The 23,537-nt window shown below is 45.7% G+C and overlaps 1 protein-coding gene across 1 annotated transcript; it reads left to right on the forward strand.

Annotated features, from left to right (window-relative positions):
* The first annotated feature begins 46 nt into the window (after positions 1-46).
* Positions 47-22,717, forward strand: LSM12 (LSM12 homolog). Its single transcript, XM_032849018.1, has 5 exons — positions 47-246; positions 2,075-2,208; positions 18,683-18,792; positions 20,198-20,324; positions 21,119-22,717. Exons 1-5 carry the CDS (start codon positions 123-125, stop codon positions 21,209-21,211), a joined length of 588 nt encoding a protein of 195 aa, XP_032704909.1. The 5' UTR covers positions 47-122; the 3' UTR covers positions 21,212-22,717.
* The last annotated feature ends 820 nt before the right edge of the window (positions 22,718-23,537 follow it).

Here is a 23,537-nt window from a genome sequence, read left to right on the forward strand (position 1 = left end):
CCACGCCCTGGCGTGTGACGTCAGTGCGCCTCATGCGTCGCGTCGCGTCGCGGCGCTCACTGGGGGCCCGGCTTTCGCCCGCTGCTGCCGCCGCCGCCGCCGGCCGCGGCTGCTCTCCCAAGATGGCGGCTCCTCCGGGCGAGTACTTCAGCGTTGGGAGCCAGGTGTCGTGCCGGACGTGCCAGGAGCAGCGGCTGCAGGGCGAGGTGGTAGCCTTCGACTACCAGTCCAAAATGCTGGCTTTAAGTATCCTTCGCTGCGCAGAGCCCGAGGCCGGGCCGGCGTGTATGTGCGGTGGTGGGGGGGTGGGGGACGACGGCGGCGGCTGGGGCCCTCTCCGGGCCTAGGGGCGACCGGCTACCGCGGCGCCCGGAGCGCATGCGCACCGGCCTGAGCTCCCCTCCCCCTCTTCGCGTGTCCCTCGGTCCGCTTTGGGGACCCTGTCTCCCACCCCTTGTGGGAGCTGGGCCCCGGGCAAAGGTCAGTGGGTGGAGGGGGGCTTGACACGAGGATGCCTTTTCGGGGGAACGCTATGAGAGGGGACATGGTGATCCGGAGAGAGGGTGGTCGTGGGAGGGGGCTGGTGGATTGGAGCCCGGATGGAAGGGGGGCGGGTGGAATCATGTGGGGAGGGGGTGTGCAGATTAAGGAACTGCTAGTAGCTCAAGGGTATAGAGTTTAAGAAGGGGTGTCTTCTGGTGGGATTCGGTCCAAGGAAGGGCGGTGGGGTGGTGACCAAATGGGTCTTGCTTGCTTTGGGGGAGAGTAACTGCAGGACAGAGTTTGTATCTGAAATGGGGATAGGGGCTTGTTTTGCTGGTTAGTGTGCATGGTGCTATTGGGGGCGGGGAGTATTGAATTAGCTTTCTCAGTCATTTGAAAATTGCTGTTTTGAGAATGTTTGCATAGGAAATCTGGTCCAGACAGAAGACCACGTTTTTTAGGGGCTCCTGTAGGGTTGTGTGGGCTACAGGTGAAGGAGTAAGTTATCTTCTCCTGCTCAGCCCAGCACATGGAGTCCTGACTTTTCCATAGTAGTTGGCTCCCGTTTTGGAAGTGGCGGCGTTAAACAGAATGGAAAAGAAGGCCTGCTTCTTTGGGGTGGAAATGATTTCTGAATTACTCCAGGAAACTCAATCTTGGAATTATAATACTTCTTGATTGTACTAAATAAGCCACCCCTTCCCCTTTCTGAGCCACAGGTGGGTTTATTTGGATTTTTTTTCTTTTTTGGAGGAGTAATCCTTTATGGCATCTTTCAAAAGGAAGTTTCCTACCGAGTGCTGCATTTGCGTGGCAAGTATTTTAAATTATTTAATCACTTAGTTGTAGATTTCTAGCCTAGGAGGACATCCTCTGAAACTACAGCAAGAGCCATGCCTTTTTTTTTTTTTTTAAATATAAAAACTCAGCTCTGGACCAAACAGACCTTTTACGATAGTGGTTTAGTTGGAAGGGTTTTGGCATGAGGAATTCCTTTACTTTTAATTGGCATATAATATGCTCTTGATAAATAGTTGGAGGACGGGTGAGTGAATGAATGAATGAATGAATGAATATATATATATACAAATGAATGATTTATCTAGCTGGGTTCACCTTGAGTGAGCCTCCTTTCCAGTGCTGTAGTTTTCTCCTCTGCAGAATGGAAAATCTGAAGTCTAAAAAAGTGAAAAGAGCAGTATATAGATGAAAGGAGTATTATACCAAGAACAGAAAGTACTGCCTCTCCTGTGTGGTTCCTTAGGTCCTAGACACACTATATATACGGCATTAACACGGCATTATGCCTCCCTCCAACCAGAGAGGTGACAGAAACCTTTTCTGAGGTTTCCAATTTTGGATGGTATTTGGCTTTGAAAAGCTTGAGATCTTTGGGTTCTGGGTTTTGAGTGGGCAGAAGGTGGCCGGCAGAGATTCCCTGAGGAGAGCTGTGATTCTTGCGAGGCTCCCCCCTCTTGTTCGTGGCACACCTGTTACACCAGCCTTGTGTGAATTGTGTTTTCCATGCCCCTTTTGGGATGTGTCAGTGCTCGGTTTGCCCCTGTTTTCCTTAACTTTATTTTCTCACCAGAATGTCCCTCTTCCAGTGGAAAGCCCAACCATGCAGACATCTTGCTCATAAACTTACAGTATGTTTCAGAAGTGGAAATAATTAATGACCGAACAGAAACCCCTCCTCCCCTAGCTTCACTCAATGTTAGTAAGGTAAGGACTTGAGGGCAGTTCTGGCTCTCCAGAATGGTGGGGAGATTTGAGATTCATTGACTTTTGGTCATACATTCATTGTCCATTGTTTTTCATTTTTTCATTGACTTAAAATTGTTCTGATACCTTTTTGAAAAACCTGTCAGTTTAGGTGTTCTCTTTATTCCTGGGTATCTTCAGAAGACTTAAGAAACCTTTTAATGCCCAAATAGAGAAAGTTGAGAGTTTGCTTTTGTCCTTTGTGAAAGAGGACTTTTTTTTTAAACCTGGAGTCCATGTGTGAACTTCTGGTGTTGGTGGGGTTGGGTAGGGGTGTGGCCTGTGAACCTCCTGAAATTGTCTGTGTGCCTACATGAATATATGTGATTTTGGTGAACATATGGAGCATTTTGCAGATCTCTGATTCATGACCTACAAAAATTTGAAAACTACTGCCTTAGAGCTTCATTTTTGTCTTTATGTTTGTATTTTGAGGTCTGACAGAATTAGAGGCTTAGGATATTTTAATCTTGAATGGATATGTTGATAATATGGGAACCCCCAAATCACTTTGACTCTCCAGTTCTATGAGTGAAAGTTCATGTATAATAACATCAGTAATAATACAACTCCATGCCCTGTAGTCTTTGCTGTCCTATACTTGGAACACTCTTTCTTCCGGAATCTGGAGCTGCATCCTTCAGCACCTCCTCCAAGAAGTCTTCTCTGATCACCCAGGCTAAAGTAATTTGCCCCCATTATTCTCTCTTAGAGTACTTTATCGTTTAGAGTTAAGGTGGCAGCATTTATAGTCCAACTTGGGACATTTTTGAGAGTAAAGCGTTAGTGCTTTTGTTTTACGCTGGTACACTGGGGCAAGTATAGATTAGTGTGTCCTGGGCAAATTGGAATTTAAGATTACCCTATTTGTAGCGTTTTTATAAGTATAATTGTTTGTTGTTTCTTTGCTTTTCTCTCTCACCAAACTTTGTTCAGAGGTTGGGAACCATCCCTGTTTTGTTTATGGCTGAATATACAGAGCCTTGCAAAGAATAAGTGCTCAATATTTTTGAATGAATATTAAACCTTATTAGACCTTCGATTTTAATAGCAGCTGCCTCTCCTTAAGTCTCTTGAGTTAGTGTGGTGGAAGTTTTTCCCTCTGGAGGAGTCCTGTAATAACGAATATTCTCTTGCTTCTCTCTCGGGAATGTGGTATGTTGGCCACAATTCAGCAAAGCAAGGAAACACTCAGGCAGCTGAAACAATAGAGGGTAACTGAGGCTGGTGGCATATAGTTACCTGCGATTTGGAGCTCTGTTTTTTTCAGATTCCAGGGAAATGCCACTTGTTTTTTAGTTATGGCTGAAGACAGATTTGGAAGGGTCTTGGGTTTCATGTTAAAGGCTGTTGCATATAGAATGTCCCATTCTTAGAAATCTATAGATTTTTTTAAACCCTGCCTTAGGTACCTTCTACTAGAATGTAGGAGCTCCTTGAGTGGTTGTCTTTTTTTTTTTGACTGAAGAGATTTGAAAGATTCAAGTGAAGTTGTTTATTCCTAGTATATTGAGGAGAAAGTAGTTACTTTTGGTGTCTACAGGGTATGAGAAGTTTGGTACTAAATAACTGGATGTTTAGTGAGTAGTAGAGGAAAGATTATCTGAAAGGGGGATGATTTTCTCAAATGTAAAGGACTAAGTTTCTGTTCTTGGGACCAGTATGTGCCCCCATTTAGCTGAGAGGGCTTGGAGTATTATGGGGGGGGACTGTTAAGTGGGAGCTGTTAAGAGGTGATTTTCTTATGCTTGACCTCAAATATAAATAGTTCTCGGTTATCTAGTTTGTCTTTAGGGTTTTGCTTTCTGCTGGTCATTTTTAGATTATTAGTATTGTTGTAAACTAGTTGTTTACCCACTCTTTCAAGAAAGCGGCAGGAATCAATAGGTTAGGGAAGACCAGAAGTTCTTACTTTTCTTATTTTGTGGCGTGCTTGCCAGGTCTTGAAAAAGGTTTGCTGGGAAGAGGAGTCAGAAACTAAAAACTAAAATTAGGTTGGAGGGCTATCTTTGGACTTCATTTATTCATTCTTCCCTTCGCAGACGTGTTGAGGAGTCAGCTATGTTGGCTTTCCCTTGAAACTGTCGTTTGAGGAGGCTTTGTGATTCCCTGGATTCGATTAGACTTAGAAGAGCCTGCTGTACTGTTACTGAAAACTTAAATCTGGGCGGCTGTTTACGTATTGCTTGAGTGACCTGAGAAGTTCATCCCATTGAAGAACATGGACTTGGGTTTTTTTAAGATGGAGAGTTGTTTAAGCATGTTAGGAGGGAACTAAAGTGTTCAGAGATCCCTGGAAGAAAGCTGTTGCTCTCACAGTCTTAGGGAGCACTACTTATGTGCTCCACTTCCAGTAGGAAGATAACCATCACATGTTGGCTCATGTTGCTCATCTAGTAAGTACTCTGTTTAATCAATCCCGTTGATATAAATTGGATATTTGTTTACTCTGACCCAGCAGGAAATGGAAGAGAAGGACTTTTAAAGAAAATACTTAATTCCAGTCCAACTAGAGAAGGTATGAACTAGCAGTTTTTAGAGATGAGTCTGTTTCGCTTTCCATTGACAGTTCACTGCTGGCTAAGAAGTCCTGTGTCTGTCCACAGATGTGGGATGTGAGAGACAGTGGGGTTGCTGAAGGTGGGAGTTACAGGTATCATTTGATCTTCTCCATAGTACCATGGTACCATGGTACCCTGTTAAAGTGTTCTGAATTTCCTGACTCTAAGACAGAAGCATTTCAATAAAAGTACAAAAGCACATCAAAGCCAATCATAAGTGAGGTTCAGATTACTCACCCTGTGGCTTATTAGTTTATTCTGTCATTGGGAAGGTTTAAATGTTGCTTTAGGAAAAGAAGAACTGTAGTGTCCACGTGGCAGGATGAAGTATGGTGTTTCTGAACAAGTTCCTTTGAACTGACTCTGCTTCTTGCTCTCTGGAATGGAGATTACCGGTGGGTTAGTCGTGTTCTCAGGAGACGATTTGGGACATGTCAACATTAACAAGGTTGCGCTTGTGTAGCATTATAAAACGTTTCCTGAAATCTATTTTGTGCAAAGCGGTGTGGTAAACTCTGCTGGGGACCACATTTTGCATTTGTCTCATGCTTTACAACTTGCAAAGTACTTGGACACCTTATTCCATTCTCGCAGTCACACCGTGGGATCTTTAGAGTGTATTCTTTTCATTTAACAGATGAAAAGACAGGCTTATTAGTTTAAGTGACTTGTTCCAGGTTACTTGGCTGGTAGCGTGGAAACTAATGTTTTCATGTGCCACTCTAAGCTAGCAACTGGTAGACCTCTCATTTAATTCTAACAGTTCTTATGGTGTGGGTACCATCAGCATCTCATAAGAGAGTAAACTGAGGCTCAGAGAGAGTCACTAGCTCAAGATCATCCAGCTACTAAGTAACAGAGCTGGAATTTGAACTCAGGTCTGATGTTTTGGCTGCCAAGTCCCGTGTTAGTAATGTTTCTACGTAGAGAAACCTGCGTGTGTGGTCAGGAGCATTGTGGTCTCGTAGAAAAAGCAGGAACCAAGCAGGTAAGTCTTTAAAGTTACTTCTCTGCCTCTTAACCTTACTAAGCATGAGTTTCCTCACTGTAAAAATGGGATAGTGTTAGTACTTATCTCACAGAGTTGCTGCAGGGATTAGATCACTTGACTAGAATTGGAAGGCGTTCGTTCCGTTCTTCTGCTTAGCGATTTGTAGCCAACTGATGTTCCTTGAATAGGCATAGGGGCAAGATGGGAGGGTGGGGGCATTGTGACTGAGGGAAGGCAGCCAAGAACATGAATGCTATTACTCTGTCAGTCTTTCCTGGCTTTGGATCGACATTTGTTCAGTTATCCGAACTTGCCAACCCAGGATTGGGGAAAATCAAAATTGTATTGAATGCCATTAATATGTAATAGAGTTAAATATTTTTAAGAGCTCTCTTCTTGGTGACCAGAATTAACTTGAACTTCGAGAGCAGAGTTACCAGGTGGTGTAGTTAAGTTAACACTTGGCTGGGTACTGGAGTTTAGAGTGAGTAGTCACAGAACCTAGGAGGCTGTGCTTTCAACCTCTGAGACCCTTAGGAAAGAACTCATGGACATAGCCAAGGCAAGTGTATGTATTTATTAAGATAAATGCATCCAGTGCATTGAATGAGATGTAAGTCGTCTTCTCACTTTGCTGAGTCGGAGAAGACTTTCTTGAAGAGATATTTGTGAGTTGTGGGGGGAGGCAGGAAAACTGACAAAGCATAGAAATTGAAATCCGCAGATAAGGCATCCACTTCCCTTACCAAACCACTGACTAATTTGTCAGCCTCTTTTATCCATTTATTACCCATTTAGATCTTGCTAACAAGCAGTGAGTTACCAGATGCACCCAGGAAGAATAGATTCAAAAAGCTTGTCATTGGCTCCTGGTAATGAAGAAGGAGTTGGGTGCCTTTGGATAAAAAAGGGTATTTGGAGATTGGGTGCGGTGGAGGGTGGGTAGTTCTGGAACGGCTGAGAAAACAAAAGAGTCACAGAGTTCACTTAAAAAATTGTTTACCTTTAGGTTGGTTGTCATATTCAGGGAAGAGCTGACTTACTGTTTGTTTTGAGTTCTCCCACTTTCAAAGCTAAGGTTTAGATTAGGGGCACCTGGGTGGCTCAGTCGTTAAGCATCTGCCTTCAGGTCATGATCCCAGGTTGAGCCCCACATCCGGCTCCCTGCTTGTCAGGAAGCCTGCTTCTCCCTCTCCCACTGCCCCTTCTTGTGTTCCTTCTCTTGCTCTGTCTCTCTCTGTCAAATAAATAAATAAAATTAAAAAAAAAAAAAAAGCTAAGGTTTAGCATTGCCATAGACTTTCCAGTGATTTGAGGGTTAATTCTCAAGTACGAGTACACTCCTGGAGTGGTTAATAGCTGCTGCCTTACGGCCTTTGTTTGTGGATCTGTCTTGTCAGGTGGGCCCTTGACCATATCGTGACCCTAATGTGTGGAGGTACGGAGTTAGCACCGAGTAGAATCAGATGGCCTGGCCACACTGTGTTTGGGTTATGTGTATATTGGTAGGAGTTCATATTATGTGTAAATGTGGGAAGGAAACAATTATGTTTCTAGAGAAAGCATGTCTTTTTTGTCAGATAAAAATTTTCTAGCTTTTTATAAGCTGTATATAATCTGTTGGCTCACTTGATTAGAGTGTAATGTGAAGGCTCCAGTACCAGGTTAGAGTCCACCAGTGTTTTGCCCGTGGCTGTGAGCAGACACAGCTGTTTCCTTACGAAAGTGTCATTGTTTAGGTTGGGGGTGAAAAGGAAGAGCCCATTACTGCTGTGTGACGCGACATGTTAAGTAGTGAGTGGTATCAGATGAAGTTAGCAAGGTAGAATGATTGACTGCCATTTTATTTTATTTTATTTTATTTTAGATTTATTTATTTATTTTAGAAAGAGGGAGAGCACATGGGGGGGGCAGAAGGAGAGGGAGAGAGAATCTCAAGCAGACTCCCGCTGAGTGGGAAGCCTGACAAAGGGCTCGAATCCAGGACCCCAGGTTCATGACCTGAGCCAAAGGCAGACGCTTAAGCAACTGAGCCACCCAGGTGCCCCTTGGCTTAGGTCTTGATCTCAGTGTCTTGAGTTCAAACCCTGCATTGGGGTCCACAGTCAGCGGGGAGCCTGCCTAAAAATCACTAGCCTTCTGAAGCGTGTCACATTCAGTGGCATTCAAACTTTAGCGTCCAACTGACAGAGCCATAGTGGGGGATGCAGTGCTCCGGGCTGGGGCTCGTGGCTCAGTTAGCTATAGTGCATGGCAGCCAGCCAATCCTGTGAGCCTTCATTAGGTTAAGGGTTTAGTTCCAAAGGGGGCTTTCTTGACATCGCGGGGGTGGAGACAGTTGCTGGGCCCGAGTTACTGGCAGAGGTGCGCCTCCTGTGTGTTACTGAAGCCATCTCTGCATTCTGACGTGGAGGTGGTTTAAACTGAGGGCTTTACTGCTGGGTCAGTGGGGGTATCGCTTCTGCTGTTAAGGGCATCCTAACTGTTTGTCCGGTCTTAAAGCTGCAGAACAGGCTTGTGGAGAAAAGGGTGATGCAGTCCAGTTCTAGCCCTGGAATTTTGAGACTAACTTAGGTAAATATCAGAAACTACCCTGGAGAGTCCAGCAAATTGTACCTGAAGTGGAAAATGAAAGGATCTGCACACTGTGTCAAAAGCCAACTGTGTGTGTGGTAGAATGTGGGGAGTTTGAAGAGCTGGGTTCTTCTAACAGCTGGGTTTTTACTGAATTGTGTGACCGTGTGTTAGTCACTTACTGAAACTGCGAACTGTTCTGTGAAATTCTGATAGTTGAGGTTTCTTTTCCTTTTATCCTCCTTTCCTCTCACTCCCCTTCCCTTCCAGGCACTGGGAATGTTAAGATGATTAAGACCGCCTTTGCCCTCAAGAATCCCATGTGTGTTGGTGGTGGCGAGGGAGCGCAGCATTTAGCTGGTGCTGACAGTATGGCAGGTTCTGTGTTACAAGAGGTGTGAGCAAGGTGGTGTGGGCGCATAGAGCAGGGGCCAGCGAACTTTCTCTGTGAAGGGCCAGACAGTAAATATTTTAGGTTTGTGGGATATCCATTCTCTGTCACAACTACTCCACTTTGTCTTTGTAGCAAAAGCAGCCACAGATGATACAGAAACGGGTGGGTGTGGTCTTTCCAGTATGGCATAACTAAAACAGGTGGTTGGCTGAATTTGGCCCACAGGCTCTAGTTTGCCAACCCTTGGCGTAGAGTGGTCAACATTTTAGGGAAGGCTTTTCTGTTGTAATAGTGGAGTAGGGTCTTGAAGAATAAATAGTAAAAGGAAGGAACGTAAATGGAATCAGGCTAATTTGGAAGGTGCTCAGTTTGTCCGTCTACAGTTGAGAAGCTTTTGCTCTTCTGTCGGGAAGCTAACCTGGAGGTTATGAGTTCTCAGAGGGAGGGAATGGACGTGTTACGTGCCGGGATTGGTGTTAGGTGCCGTACATGCTCGTTGAATTCCAACAATAACCCTTCAGGGTGGGCCCCAGATGAATGGACTGAGGCTCTGGAGAGGTTGTGCGTTGTGCTCAGGGTCCCACAGCTCGTGTGTGGTAGGCAAGGGTTTGAGCCAGAATCTCTCTTTGAGGTAGTAAGGGGGTGTGGCTCTTCTGTTCTACTTTGTTTTCTCTCTTTTCAGAGCCCAGGAAACAACAGGGCATGGCTAATTTCAGTACCCCTGAATAAAAGCAACTTTTTAAAATTTATTTATTTTTTTTAAGAAAGCAGCACACGTGCTTCCTAGGAGGGGAGGGAAGGTAGGAGTGGGGGAGGGACAGAGAATCTTAAGCAGGCTTCATTGCCATGGAGGAGCCTGACATAGGCTCAGTGTCCACCCTGAGATCCTGACCTGAGCCAAAATCAAGAGTTGGACACTCAATTGCCTGAACCACCCATGCACCCCAAATCAACTCTTTCTTTCTTTATTTTTATTTTTTATTTTTTATTTTTTTTAAGATTTTATTTTATTTATCTGGCAGAGGTCACAAGTAGGCAGAGAGGCAGGCATTGAGAGAGAGGAGGAAGCAGGCTCCCCGCAGAGCGGAGAACCCGATGCGGGACTCGATCCTAGGACCCTGGGATCATGACCTGAGCTGAAGGCAGAGGCTTAACCCACTGAGCCACCCAGGCGCCCCTATTTATTTTTATTTTTAAAGATTTTATTTATTTGACAGAGACACAGGGGGAGAGGGAACACAAGCAGGGGGAGTGGGAGAGAGAAGCAGGTTTCCTGCTGAGCAGGGAGCTCGAGGTGGGGCTCTATCCCAGGATCCTGGGATCATGACCTGAGCTGAAGGCAGATGCTTAATGATTGAGGCGCCCCCAGCTCTTTATTCCATAGGTAGTGCCCCCATTTGGGCACATAGAGTTAAAGACATTTACAACTTACTATTCTAGTTATATTTTGGAAGATGTTCAGTTTAGGACTTACAACTTGTCTAGCAGCTCTTACAGAAACCAGAAAGGAGAGAGCACTGAGCTCATTGGCTAAAAGAAGGTTGGATTCTATGGATTTTTCTGAAATGACCCACAAACCACCTCTGTGCTAACAATAATGATATTATAATAACAGTGTTAACAGCTAATATTTATACAGTGCTTTACAGCTCCCTTACAGCTTTCACCTGGGCTGTCTCCCTTAATCCTCACAGCCACGTGTGAGCTGGCTAATTTGAGTGGATTCTCTCAGGTTGTTGAGGTCAGATTTTAGCTTCTTTCTCAGCCAGTTTTCTCTCTGGAAGGGCCACTTAGAAGTTCCACAGCAGTACTGCTTTCAGGGTCTCTGGAGTAGGAGATTATTAATTTAGTGTCCTGGAAATTTAGTTTTCTGTTAGAGTTATGAATCGTGTTTGGTGACATAATTACAAATTGCTAACAAACCACTGACGTAAAACTAGTTTTCGTTTTAAGCCAGGGAGAGAGAAACCTTAGTCTTTGTGGACTGGCTGTGACTTGAGGCTGGTCGATACTGTACAGTAGCAATATGATGGTTTAACAAGTATCATGTCTCTGTGGCCTTCTGGATTTGCAGGGTGTTTTTCATCTTAGCTCAAAGCACTCAATGTAACTTTGTTTTTAAAGATTTTATTTATTTATTTGACATAGAGATCACAAGTAGGCAGAGAGGCAGGCAGAGAGGAGGTGAAGCTGGCTTCCTGCTGAGCAGAGAGCCCAATGCGGGGCTTGATCCCAGGACCCTGAGATCATGACCCGAGCTGAAGGCGGAGGCTCAACTCCCTGAGCTACCCAGGCACTCCACTTTCTTTCTTTCTTTTTTTTAAGATTTATTTATTTCAAAGTGGTAGCATGAGCCAGGGGAGGGGCAGACGGAGAGAATACTCAACCCCACTCCCCCCACCCAGGTGCCCCTAGATAAATATTTTGAAAAAAATAGAAAGAAAATGAGGGTCCAGGGAATACTTACAATTGGCCTGAAATTCTTTATCACACAAGATATGTTTTCTGAAAAACAGTTCTGTGATTTACCTTTAACAAAAGAAATAAAGGGGCGCCTAGGTGTCTCAGTAGGTTAAAGCCTCTGCCTTTAGCTCAGGTCATGATCGCAGGGTCCTGGGATCAAGCCACGCATTGTATAGGGCTCTCTGCTCGACGGGGAGCCTGCTTCCCTCCCCACCCCCTGCCTGGCTCTCTGCCTACTAGTGATCTCTGTCTCTCAAATAAACAAAAAAAAAATCTTTAAAACAAAACAAAATAATGTTCTTGACGTTCAGGGTGAGACTGGGGCCCTTTTCAGGTAAGAGCAGTCCTTCCCTGAAGGCAGACAGCTGTGTTCTGACTGGGGACACTGGTGGAAATGCCAGAATGCATTGACAAAAAGAGAAGGTGGCAGCTGAGTTTTAAAAAGTTTTTCCTTTCTGGAAAAAAAAAATGTTTTTCCTTTCTGGAAGTATTTTCTTTTGCATTCAAATTTATATTTTCAACAATAATTTAGACTTACTTAGGTGAAGCTGTTTGTAGCACAGGATTAAGAATGTAAGCTCTGGAGTCAGACTGGGTTGAAATTCAGATTCCCACTTGTGGCTTGGTAAACTTGGGCAAGTCACTAAGTTTCTCCATCTATTAAGTAGGAGGAATTTTAGTCCCTATTCTGTAGGCTTGTACAGATTTTTTTTTTAAATATTTTATTTGTTAGAGAGTGAGCACAAGTGGGGTGGGGGGAAGGGGCAGGGGGAGAGAGACAAGCAGACTCCCCACAGGGAGCCCAACATGGGACTCAACCCTAGGACCCCAAGATCATGACCTGAGCCGAAGGCAGATGCTTAACCGACTGAGCCACTCAGCGCCCCGTTGTACAGATTAAATGTTTTAATACACGTGAGGTGTGTAGCTTGGTGCCTAGAATGGAGTAGGCTTTCACTCAGCAGGTTGGCTCTTAGAATTTTAATATTAACTATCAAGCCTCTTAGGCTCTACAGTTCCTGTTTGATTCAGTGTTTTGATACATTATTATATATTCTAAGATACAAAGACAAGTGGGGTACTCTATTTTTGGAGTTCCCAACTACCCGAAGCTGTAAAGAACAGTATTTTACTGAAACTGTCAGACAGGAGCTTTCATCTAGGGAACATGAACACTTGGGGATACTGATTGGAGGCTGGAACAAATATTTTTGAGAACCTGCTTGTTGCTAGCTAGGAAGGAGGGCTTCCTGAGGGCGCACCCCAGGGTGGAGACAGTAGAGGCAAGCGCGGGCCCTAGGACGCTGGTGGTTCTCGGCCGCCGCGGTTTCTCGGCCGCCGTGGTCTGTCATCCGTCTGCCTCCCACAGGCGTCACGGCCAGTGCCGGCAGGTCCCGGGTGGCAGCTGCAGTGCTTCCTCGCCTCCGTGTGAGGGCAGCTGACCGGACGGCCCGCGTGCACACATGAGACAAACTCAGAGTGGCTCATTGGAGTCACTAGGTCACATCCAGTGTGTTCCTCTTTGGACTCTGCTTCCCTTGTTGTCTCAGCTGTTGCAGCTTGTTAAATACTTGCGGTAGGAACCCGTCTGGGTTCCCCACAGCGCCTGTGCTTCCCCGGTCTGGGGGTGTGGGGCTAAGCTGGCCCAGCTGGTGACTCAGTAACAAGATGAAGTGCGTATCGCTTGGATTTTGTCGTTGTGGCTGCTTCCTTTTCTCCATGTCACCGAGTGTAGGAGGAGAGGTTTGTGCATTAGTTCACTCATTCACGGGTTACCCCGCAGCAGGCATGACTAGATGCCTTTTAATATTGATGTGCTTTGGTATCAAGTTCACATACTTTTCTCCGTTGCCCACATCAAGTTGCTATATCCAGAACGGCCACGGGAGGAAGCACTGGTTAGTAGACCAGGAATAGCTATTTCCACTGGGTTTCATACAAAATAAAAGGAGAGGCAGGTGAGCACAGGTTGTCTTGTGCAGTCATTTCAATGAAGCCACATGCACATCAGTAACAAGTATTCGTAGGTTTGTGCTTCTCACTTTGCCTGAACTCAGTTTATAAAGTGCTGCCTTTAATAGTCTTGGAGATTCTCAACAGCTAGTACTTCAGTTTTTTTTTGTTTTTTGTTTTTAATGATTTTATTTATTTATTTGACAGAGATCACAAGTAGGCAGAGAGGCAGGCAGAGAGAGGCGGGGAAGCAGGCTCCCTGCTGAGCAGAGAGTCCGATGTGGGACTTGATCCCAGGACCCTGAGGTCATGACCTGAGCCGAAGACAGCGGCTTAACCACTTAGCCACCCAGGTGCCCCAGTACTTCAGTTTTGATTAGAAGAGAGGCCAGCAGCTACATGCTTCACTGAAAATAGATGCAGTATGGTGGTAGTCATTGAATTTTAAAGAATTGCAATCCTGGTTATGTTCCCCAGTTTGTTTATTTATTAAGATTTTATTTATTTATTTGACAGAGAGAGATCACAAGTAGGCAGACAGACAGGAGGGGGTGGGGGGAAACAGGCTCCCTGATGAGCATGGAGCCTGATGCGAGGCTTGATCCCAGGACCCTGAGATCATGACCTGAGCCAAAGGCAGAGGCTTAACCCACTGAGCCACCCAGGCACCCCAATCTTCCCAGGTATAAAAGGTACACCCTACACCTCTACTGAGGGCAGCTTTTATTGGTTCCCTCTAGTGGTTTGACAGTAACTGTAAACTTACTATCTTGGAGTAACTGGACCATTTATACATATGCATGAGTGATGTGGGGGGATTCAAACCTAAGTAACTGCTAACTTGAAGGTAGAGTGATAGTCATTTGCTTTACAAAAGGAGGCTTATCTACGGTTTTCATGAATTTTCAGGAACATGCCTAAAAAGAGCAAGGTAATCTCACCCCCAGTTTTGAGAGAAGACTTCTGGATTCTTTTTGTGAGGGTAACCATCCTTGTTCCTGTTTGTTAGGCTCCTCTGAGGGAGAAATTTACCCCTTTGTATAAGTTCCTGGTGAAAGCAGATCTATGTAGCTGAATCAGATAAAAACATTTTTCAGATTGCCATGAAAATACAATTCATAAACAGACAGCAGGAGGTTTCAAAGTTTGCATTGCATCCAGATCCCTCAGAGCACAATTGCAGGTACAAGTAGAGTAATTGAGGATATTGGGGCAAATTGAAATACAGTCAGTTTACTCTGATTTCTGTTGACTTTTCTTTCTTTTTTTTTAAAGATTTACTTATTTATTAGAGAGAGATACAGAGAGGCAGGCAGAGAGAGGGGAAAGCAGGCTTCCTGCTGAGCAGAGAGCCCAAATCAGGGCTCGATCCCAGGACACTGAGACCATGAACTGAGCCGAAGGCAGAGGCTTAACTCACTGAGCCACCCAGGCGCCCCTCTGTTGACTTTTCTAAAGCTCTTTTTTTTTTTTTTTTTTGGGTAAAGATTTTATTTATTGGCGAGCAAGAGAGGGCGATGAAGGGCAGGGAGAGGGACAACCTGACTTCGCACTGAGCGCGGAGCCTGCTGCAGGATCGATCTCACGATTCTGAGATCACAACCTAAGCTGAAACCAAGAGCTGAAACAAGAGTCGGACACTTAACCAGCTGAGCCACACAGGTGCCCCTCTAAGGCACTTTATCATTTAGCATTTGGGACCTGTTTGCACTATGAGTTGAAATAGAGAATCATCTAGTCTATTCTCCTTTGCTTTCAGAGCCTTTAGAGGAGATTATACACCTGGTATTTTGGGGGGCTAGAAGCGTATTTTGAAATCCTTGTTTTCTATCTGTTGCTGTTACTCAGGCTGTCCAAAGGAATCACTTCTGGCTGAGATTTATATACGTTTTATTCTGCCTCTGGCAAGAATTCAAAAGTGACTCCTTTCCCAGCCTTTTTCCTTCTTCTTCTAGCCTAAATTTGTCAGTTCTGTTCTTAAACATTCAGCATAGGTGCCTGGTTTCCTGAGCCATTTCCTCTCTTACTGAATGGGTGAGGTTAGTTTTTAATCTGCTATGTAGGTGACAAGGATATTTTGTTGGGGGTATCCTCTCTTGTCTAGTCAACACAAGCTTTATAGAAGCAGCTTTGTCTGATCCAACACAGGGAGATGATTTTGGTTTTCAGGGGTAAACTTTATTTTTTTAAAAGATTTTATTTAGGGGCGCCTGGGTGGCTCAGTGGGTTAAGGCCGCTGCCTTCAGCTCGGGTCGTGGTCTCGGGGTCCTGGGATCGAGCCCCGCGTCGGGCTCTCTGCTCGGCGGGGAGCCTGCTTCCTCCTCTCTCTCTCTGCCTGCCTCTCTGCCTACTTGTGATCTCCCTCTGTCAAATAAATAAATAAAATATATAAAAAAAAAAAGATTTTATTTATTTGAGAGAGAGAGAGAGAACATGAGAGGGGGAAGGGTCAGAGGGAGAAGCAGACTCCCTGCTAAGCAGGGACTCCAGGATCATGACCTGAGCCAAAGGCAGTTGCTTTACCAACTGAGCCACCCAGGCACCCACGTTTTTTTGAAAGATTTTATTTATTTATTTGACAGAGAGATCACAAGTAGGCAGAGGCCTACTTCGGGGGGTGGAGGGAAGCAGGCTCCCTGCTTCACAGAGAGCCTGATATGAGGCTCGATCCCAGGACCCTGAAATCATGACCTGAGCTAAAGGCAGCCACTTAACCACTGAGCCACCCAGGCATCCAGGGATAAACATTTTTAAATATTTTATTTATTTATTTTGATAGAGTGAGGGAGAGAGTGAACGCAAATGGGGGGAGCAGCAGAGGGAGAGGGAGAAGCAGACTCCCTGCAGAACAGGGAGCCTGATGTGGGACTTGATCCCAGGATCCTGAGATCCTGACCTGAGCTGAAGGCAGATGCTTAACCGACTGAGCCACCCAGGTGCTCCAGGGATAAACATTTTTTTTTTAAAAGATTTTATTTATTTATTTGACAGAGATCACAGGTAGAGAGGCAGGCAGAGAGAGAGGAAGGGAAGCAGACTCCCTGCTGAGCAGAGAGCCCGATGCGGGGCTCCATCCCAGGACCCTGGGACCATGACCTGAGCTGAAGGCAGAGGCTTTAACCCACTGAGCCACCCAGGCGCCCCAGGGATAAACATTTTTAAAAAGACCTGCACGTGAGACCTTCCTGCCTGTTCACAGGGTAAGGTAAACAGCTGTCTGGTCCCCTGCGCCCCACGGGAGCCCTGCAAGAGTGTGGTTAATCCAGGGGAGCGCTGTTGCCCCCTGGTTTTCCCTTCTTTCCTTGGAGACTTCAGATTTTCTACAGGGTTGTTTGGCAAGTGAGACTCAAGGAAACTCCTTGTTATCAGGGTTCTCTGGGTGACTAAGTTTTGCTTTTTGCTGCTTAAAATACACCATCAGCGGTTCTTTTCCTGTGGAGACTGAGAGCTCTCTTGCTGCAGTTGGGATCGCTGAGGCTCCGGGGAACACTGTCAGCCTGTGCGTTTCTTTCTCTGTGGAGTTCTGGCCTGGTAGGGCCAGAATGGCAGGACCAGGCTTGAAGGATTATTTATTTAGTGCTTCTGTACTTGTCTCTCTCCACGTTCTGGGGACTATGTGAAAAGGGAGCTCAGGCTTCAGATCACTGCAGAGTTCTGGCCTTTCTTTCCTCTTTTCCCTGGGGACACTGAAATGACAGCGTGCATGACCTCTCTCTTCTGTGTTCACACCCCTCACTCCTGAGATGATTTTTGAAACTCAGAGGCAGGGCTCCCCATAACCCAAAGGTCTCCTTTTCTCTTCTTCATAGTCAAACCCACACCTTAATAAAGTGCTTCATTTTGCCAACAGTTAGACACTTTGCCTCTAAAACTGTATTTGGTCTAGGGTTTGAGGGGTCACTGTTAAAGTAGAATAGAAATGTTTAGGAATTCCAAATATCCAGGTACTTTGGGGATGTATATGAGGTATGACTCTCTATTTTAAGGAGCTGGTGTTTGGGGACAAACTGTGTGTTCTCATGTGTGTGTCTGCGTATGTCTTTAGTGTACTAGCTGCAGCTTCGGTATACTAAGGTGCTCATGTTCGTGGGCCTGAAAAATCTCCAAATCATTTGTTTGACTTTCAGATGTGTTTTCTGCCTTTCATTTTAACCATCTTGTCCAGTACATTTGTTTTGCTTTACACTGAAACGAATTTGTACTTCTGGAGTCTCTAGCAGCCAGTACAGTAGGGTGGGGACTAGAGTGTATTAGAGGGACAATAGGGGTTGACAGGGCAACCCACCCCTGTTGGAAGGGATTTACTAGATTTTAGTAGACTACAGTAGTCTCCCCTTATCTGCAGGGTTTGTAGTCCAAGACCCTGGAGGATGCCTGAAACCATGAATAGTACTGAGCCCTATATGTATTAGTTTTTTTTTTTTCCTTCCTGTACACACATAACTATGATAAAGTTTAACTTATAATTAGTCACAGTAAAGACTAACAACAATAACTATTAATAACAGAAAAAGTATAACAATATGCTGTAATAACAGTTACGTGAATATGGTCTCTCTCTGTCTCAAAATACCTCATTGTATTGTTTTTACTCACCCTTCTTGTGCTGATGGGAGGTGATAAGATGCCTCCGTGATGTGATGAAATGAGGTGAATGATGTAGGCACTGTGATGTAGCATTAGGTTACTGTTGACCTGACCTGATGATATGTCCAGGAGGAGCGTCAGCTGTTTGCAGACCAAGGTTGACCCTGGATGAGAGGAGGGGAGGGGCAGGGAACTACTGTACAGAGGGTTTGTTAGAATTTCTTTTGATTGGTTTGTGAGCATTCCACTAGAGGGCAGATAAGGAACAAACATAAGGTAGAATGCAGACCATTCCATATTCTAAAGAGTAGGATATCGTAGCTTAAGTTGAAGGTCGGCAGTATCCATGGGTTAGGTTTACTTGAGTTTTGGCTCCCGTGTGAGCACAGATAGTGGTACCAGAAAGGTTGTCTTTAGAACCTAAAATTCTGGTCTCTGAAGGTGTCATAGACATTAATTTCTGAACCTGAGACTCTAGCAGTGGCTGATAAAATTTCTTAATTTTCTCTTTTCATAGATATGTGTGCGTTACCTTTTTTTCCGACGGTCACTTCCCAGTCCCACTGTGTAACATTGCTGCGCTTTATTTTCTGCCTAGCTCCTTTTAGCACCATCTGAAGTTACTGTTTTTGTTCGTGGTCTCTGTCCAGTCCCTGCCTCCATGCTGTATCTCTAGCCTAGCACAGCGCATGGGTACCTGGTGGGCGCTCAGTAAGTGGATGGAAGGAATGTTTGCCACCGTAGCGGTAACTACTCAGGCATCTTGCAGTGTGTTTGTTTCACTTTTGGACTCTGAGAAAATTGAAGCTACCAAACCAGTCTTTCCTAGCCTCCTTTCCTCAACAGGTCCTGACTGTTGGGAAGAATGAAGGTGAATGCTTTTCTGAGTCTCTTTCCTCTCCCCCACCCTAGCTTGCCAGCAAAGCACGGACAGAGAAGGAGGAGAAGCTGAGCCAGGCCTATGCAATCAGCGCTGGTGTTTCCCTAGAGGGCCAGCAGCTCTTCCAGACCATACACAAGACGTGAGTCGGGGGAGCATAGGGGTCCCTTGTCCCCGGGGGCGATGCTGCCTGGCTGGGGGCGATGCTGCCTGGCCGCGCTGTGTGGTAGTCGCATTCCTGAAGGTCAGCAGAGGTGCTGGGTAGTGTGTCAGCAGCACCTCAGTCCAGGGATGTGGGTGTTCCCGTACAGGAGGACGGTGGAGTCGCGGGCAGGTTGTCTTCCCTGGCCTTCAGTGCCTTCATGTGCAAAACTTGGTTTGGGATTGGATTTTCCTGAAGATCCCTTTCAGAACTGGTATTCAATAATTTAGAACTCGTGGCTTCTTTCTCTTTATTATTTTGACCTTGTAACTTTCTCCAGAAGCTGATGCAGTTTTACTAAGGGAGAGTTACGTGTCTGTCTCTTTCTAATTAATTGTACATCGGGGTGTATATAGGGAGTTAGGGAAAGCAGAAGGCCACCTTATTACCACCTCCTAAAAGACATTTTGTCACAGCAGAAGTCATTTGACTCTCCACTAGCTTCCCTAGCTGCTGAAAAACTAAAACATTTGACACTCCCCCTCCCCCCTGCTGCCTTCTGTTACCCTATTTAACCACCTGGGTCTGGTGCACAGATGGCAGCTGGCATCAGAGCTGTCTGAGGCCGTGGTATGAGTGTCTGAACATTTACAGGTATGTGAGGGAACTCTGAGGAATATCAGCTGCCCTGCGCTTCCCCAAGTGTGAACTGGAATGGGTTTTCCCAGTCTGGCAAGTGCCCAGCTGTCTGATAATTGAGAGGGGCTGGTTCGACGAGCGGTTTCCGTTTCGGGAGGTAGGGGACAGCGTGCAGATCATAGCAAGTTGGGGCAATTTCTTTTCCTGTCTTTCTAAAGGTGCTATTTCCCCCTAGGTCAAAGGTTGGCAAACTCCAGGCAGATCAGCTCATTTCTTTATGTATCATCTGTGGCTGCTTTTGTAGTAGGCAAGGCAGCAGAATTCAGTGGTTGTGACAGAAACTGGATGGCGCTCACAGCCTCAAATACTGTCTGACTCTATAGAAAAAGGTTGCCAGCCCCTGCCCTAGGCTGCTACTTTAGTTGAATCTAGTGGCCTGAGCCTCGCTGTTCATTTGAATTCAATTTGGATTGGACTTCTGAGGCTGCCACCAAGGTTCCTCTGGTTTTCTAGGTCCCCAGTGCTTCCGAGTAATTCTTCTGGGCTCCCCTTGGAATGAATGTGCATCATGTCATTGCTTTTCCTAGCCAGTGATGCCCAGGGGCTGTTTCTTGGCTACTGCACCCTATGGGCTGCTGGCATCTGGTTACTGTCTGAGCTGTGAGCTGAGAAGTTGGGGTCAGTTTTCTCGAGTTATTTATTCATCAGGCAGGAGGTGTGGGATGCCTCCAAGAGGCAACTTTCACCTGCTTTCTTCTCCTTCCAGCATTAAAGACTGTAAATGGCAAGAAAAAAACATCGTAGTCATGGAAGAAGTTGTTATTACACCCCCATATCAAGTGGAAAACTGTAAAGGCAAAGAGGGGAGTGCACTGAGCCATGTACGCAAAATAGTAAGTAAAGGAGCTGTGAACCTTTAGAGAGAGGATGATTCCTTGGCCTTCACGCCTCCAGCCTCAGGGCAGGCCCTTGTGCTGCAGTCTCTGCCTGCTCCAACATGCCAGCCCGAGAGCAGCCCTGCCTAGTCCCCTGCCCTCTGCGCTGCAGTGCTCCGCTGCTCTGGCTGGGCCGCTTGCGTGGGGATGGAACCCACTGGGCAGTGCGATAAAGTGAGCGCTCAGCCCCATGTCCTCGGCGGTGTGGCTTTTCAGAATTAGCCAGACCATTCCATGGGACTGCGCCTGAGCAGTTCCTCTCCTCCCAGGCTGGGTTCTTCTCAGGATGGGCTGGTTGGTGTCAATCAGTTGCTTTTGGCGTCTGTGACCCTGCATATGTCATGTGACTGTCTCGATTGAGTTGCAGCATTTGTAAAAACACTCTGAGCATCGAGAGACCAACATTGTGGGTGTAAAAAGTCTAATATTGTTCATTCCCCGTCAGCTTTTCTGCACTTACATGAAGAGGGGAGAGGGAGTTGGGGTCAAAATAATCTCTTTTCATACTGCGTTTGAGCTTATCGGTTCACTTTCTTTTAGACAGTCTGAGCTGAAGGTACAGCACATGCGGCTGAAACAACGAGGCCGCCGCCTCTCTCTGGCCAAGAAGGCCCGCAGCTAGCGAGGGTGGAGGGGCCTGAATGGTCCCTCAGCTGGACAGCCAGGACAGGCTGTGGAGGCCTGGCGGGAACTGTTTGGGAGGCCTTGGTGCCATCTCCTGTTCTGACCTAGGCTGAACTGGTCTCTTTCAGGTTGAAAAACATTTTAGAGACGTGGAAAGCCAAAAGATACTGCAGCGTTCACAAGCCCAGCAACCACAGAAGGAGGCTGCCCTGTCATCCTGAGTCCGCACACACGGAGGACTCTTCCAGCATCCAGCCGACGAGGCGATGGTGGTGGCTTCGGCGGAGGCAGGCCGGGGGAGGGAAGGGATCCTATATTTCCTGTTGGCTCTTTTTAACAAAGGGTCAGCATTTCCAAATCTTAGACTTGAACAAACAAAACACCCAACAAAAAAGAACAAGAGAATAATTTAAAAGTTGAATCATTACTTGACTAACAGACTTCGGTCCACCATGTCCTTTTCACAGCCCCCTTCTGGAACAGTCACCTTGTTAATTTTATTTTTGAAAATTCCTTTCCTGCTCTGCCCTTTCACCCCTGACTTTCCTAGTCTGTCCCTGCCATTCTGTTTTTATAAGTGGCTACACTTGCCTTCTGAGTGATCGAAAGAAACTTTTACATCTTCTCTTCCAAAATAAAAGTAACAAGCTGACTGTGATACTTAAGTTGAGACTAGAGCAGCAGACAGAGGTCTCACTTTAAATTTGTCTTTTTTTTTCTTTCTTTTTTTTTTTTTCCTTTTTTTGCACAGGGCATGGCTTGAATTAGTTTTATTTTTCTTAACTTTAAATATATATATGAAAATATATATTAAAATGTTCTCTAAATATTTTCTGCTTCTTGCAGGTCTCTTTTTACTAGATCATGGCCGCTCTTCCCACCTCATCCCTTCGAAAATAAAAACGTATTACCCTCCCCACCACCTATAGCCAGGCAACTAACTTGACTTGGTTCACAGCAAGAATCTTCTGCAGCACTTTCTAGAGCCAGTGTTTGCAGGTGGGATTCGGCTGTGAGGGTTCCTGATGGCTTTTTAGTCTTTAACCATGTGTGTGTACCAGTCTCACATTGGGCCAGAACCTCAGGATTCTCCCTCTGCCTTTTGTCTTACTTCATGGTACTAGAAGAACTTCCTCACCACTCTCCTGTCTCCTAGATGGGAGAGTCCGCTGCCCTGTCTCCTGTGCCCTCTGCAGGAAGAAAACTTTTGCATGGCACGCCTCAGCTCCTCCTCGAAGGATGATTTTCTTCCATAAGAAACCTGGAGCCCATCTCTCCCAGTCTCTCGAAGTCTGTATCCAGAGCCACTAGCCCAGGAGAAAGCTTGGGTGACCTGTAGTTTCTTTTCTCCACCAACCTCCTGCTCTTATGCCCTTCCCCACCCCCCTTAAATTTTACAAGCTTATGATAGTTTGTATGTGCTCAGCCGATGGGCAGAAAACCTGGAGAGAACTTCTGGACTTTAGCCCACCAGTTTGTCTGGTTTGACTAACCTGCTGAGCGCGAAAACTGGCACACAGTGCCCCTGTGCCTCAGGGCAGTCCGGTGGGGCCGAGTGTGCCACCAGCTGAATATCAGGCACCTAGTGGGAAGTGGGTGATGCTCATGTGACTGGCTAGAGCTTTGGGGGTGGGGTGGGGGTTAACTACTATCTTTTTGGCCATGATCTCTTTCCCCTTCCTTTTTTTTTTTTAATTAAATAAATGGATCAAAATTAAATAATTCAAGCCCTGCCTTCAAAATGAAATTTTTTTTTTTTTTAGTATTGTTTAGCAAAAACAATAAAACCCAAATTTTTTTAACCATCACTCATGTCTCAGGTTTGTACGTGCTTTAGAGACTCCAGAGGGTGGGGGTGCAAGGAGGGGGGTGTTTAGTAATCTTTCCCTTTAGATTCTCTGCTTCCTACTCTTTACCCTGTCTCCTTCCACCCCTTGGAGCTCACCCAGAGATACAGTGCAAAGTGTATAATTTGAGAAAGGGATCCAGGGTTGGGAGGTGTGTGTGAGTGGGGTAGGGGCACAGAGAGGTGGACACATACATGAGGCCATTTGTTATGGGCTATTTGGAAGAAAAACGAGAAGACTGAGAAGGGTACTTTCATCTGCCATTGGCCAGAGCTAGATTTAAAGTACCAGGCCTTCAATTTAGTCTGCCTGGAAGTGTAAGCTTCTGGAAAAGGTGAAAGAGGGAGACAGAAGGGAGGCCTTGTAAGCTCTAGAAACCGTAAGAGATGCCATTAAAGGAGTGAATGTGATTAATGGAAAATAGAAGCCTGGGAGGAAGGTCTGTGTCATGTATCCACACCGTCACTTCCTCCCCATTAGTCTTGAGGTGTGAATGGAAGACTTGTAGGTACCAACTATTTCTGGTAGGAAGTACTTTTTTGACTCTTCAGTTTTAGTTTATGAAATGATGGGGAACCTGAAGCACTTCAAGATTTGGGGTTAAGACAGTGTAAAAGGCAGTGAGGTAAAGAAGAAAGAATAAGGACTTTGGAGGCATAACTAATTGGGCTGGAATCCCCACCCTCCCTTTCCTCACTTT

The sequence above is a fragment of the Lontra canadensis genome, unplaced genomic scaffold, assembly GCF_010015895.1.
Source record: "Lontra canadensis isolate GAN:19392208 unplaced genomic scaffold, GSC_riverotter_1.0 scaffold218, whole genome shotgun sequence".
Lineage (NCBI taxonomy): Eukaryota > Metazoa > Chordata > Mammalia > Carnivora > Mustelidae > Lontra > Lontra canadensis.

Coding starts and splice junctions, on each gene's coding strand:
- LSM12 (XM_032849018.1), top strand. CDS start 123: ATGGCGGCTCCTCCGGGCGAGTACTTCAGCGTTGGGAGCCAGGTGTCG. Junction 247..2,074: donor GTCCAAAATGCTGGCTTTAA/GTATCCTTCGCT, acceptor TTTTCTCACCAG/AATGTCCCTCTTCCAGTGGA. Junction 18,793..20,197: donor TTCCAGACCATACACAAGAC/GTGAGTCGGGGG, acceptor TTCTCCTTCCAG/CATTAAAGACTGTAAATGGC.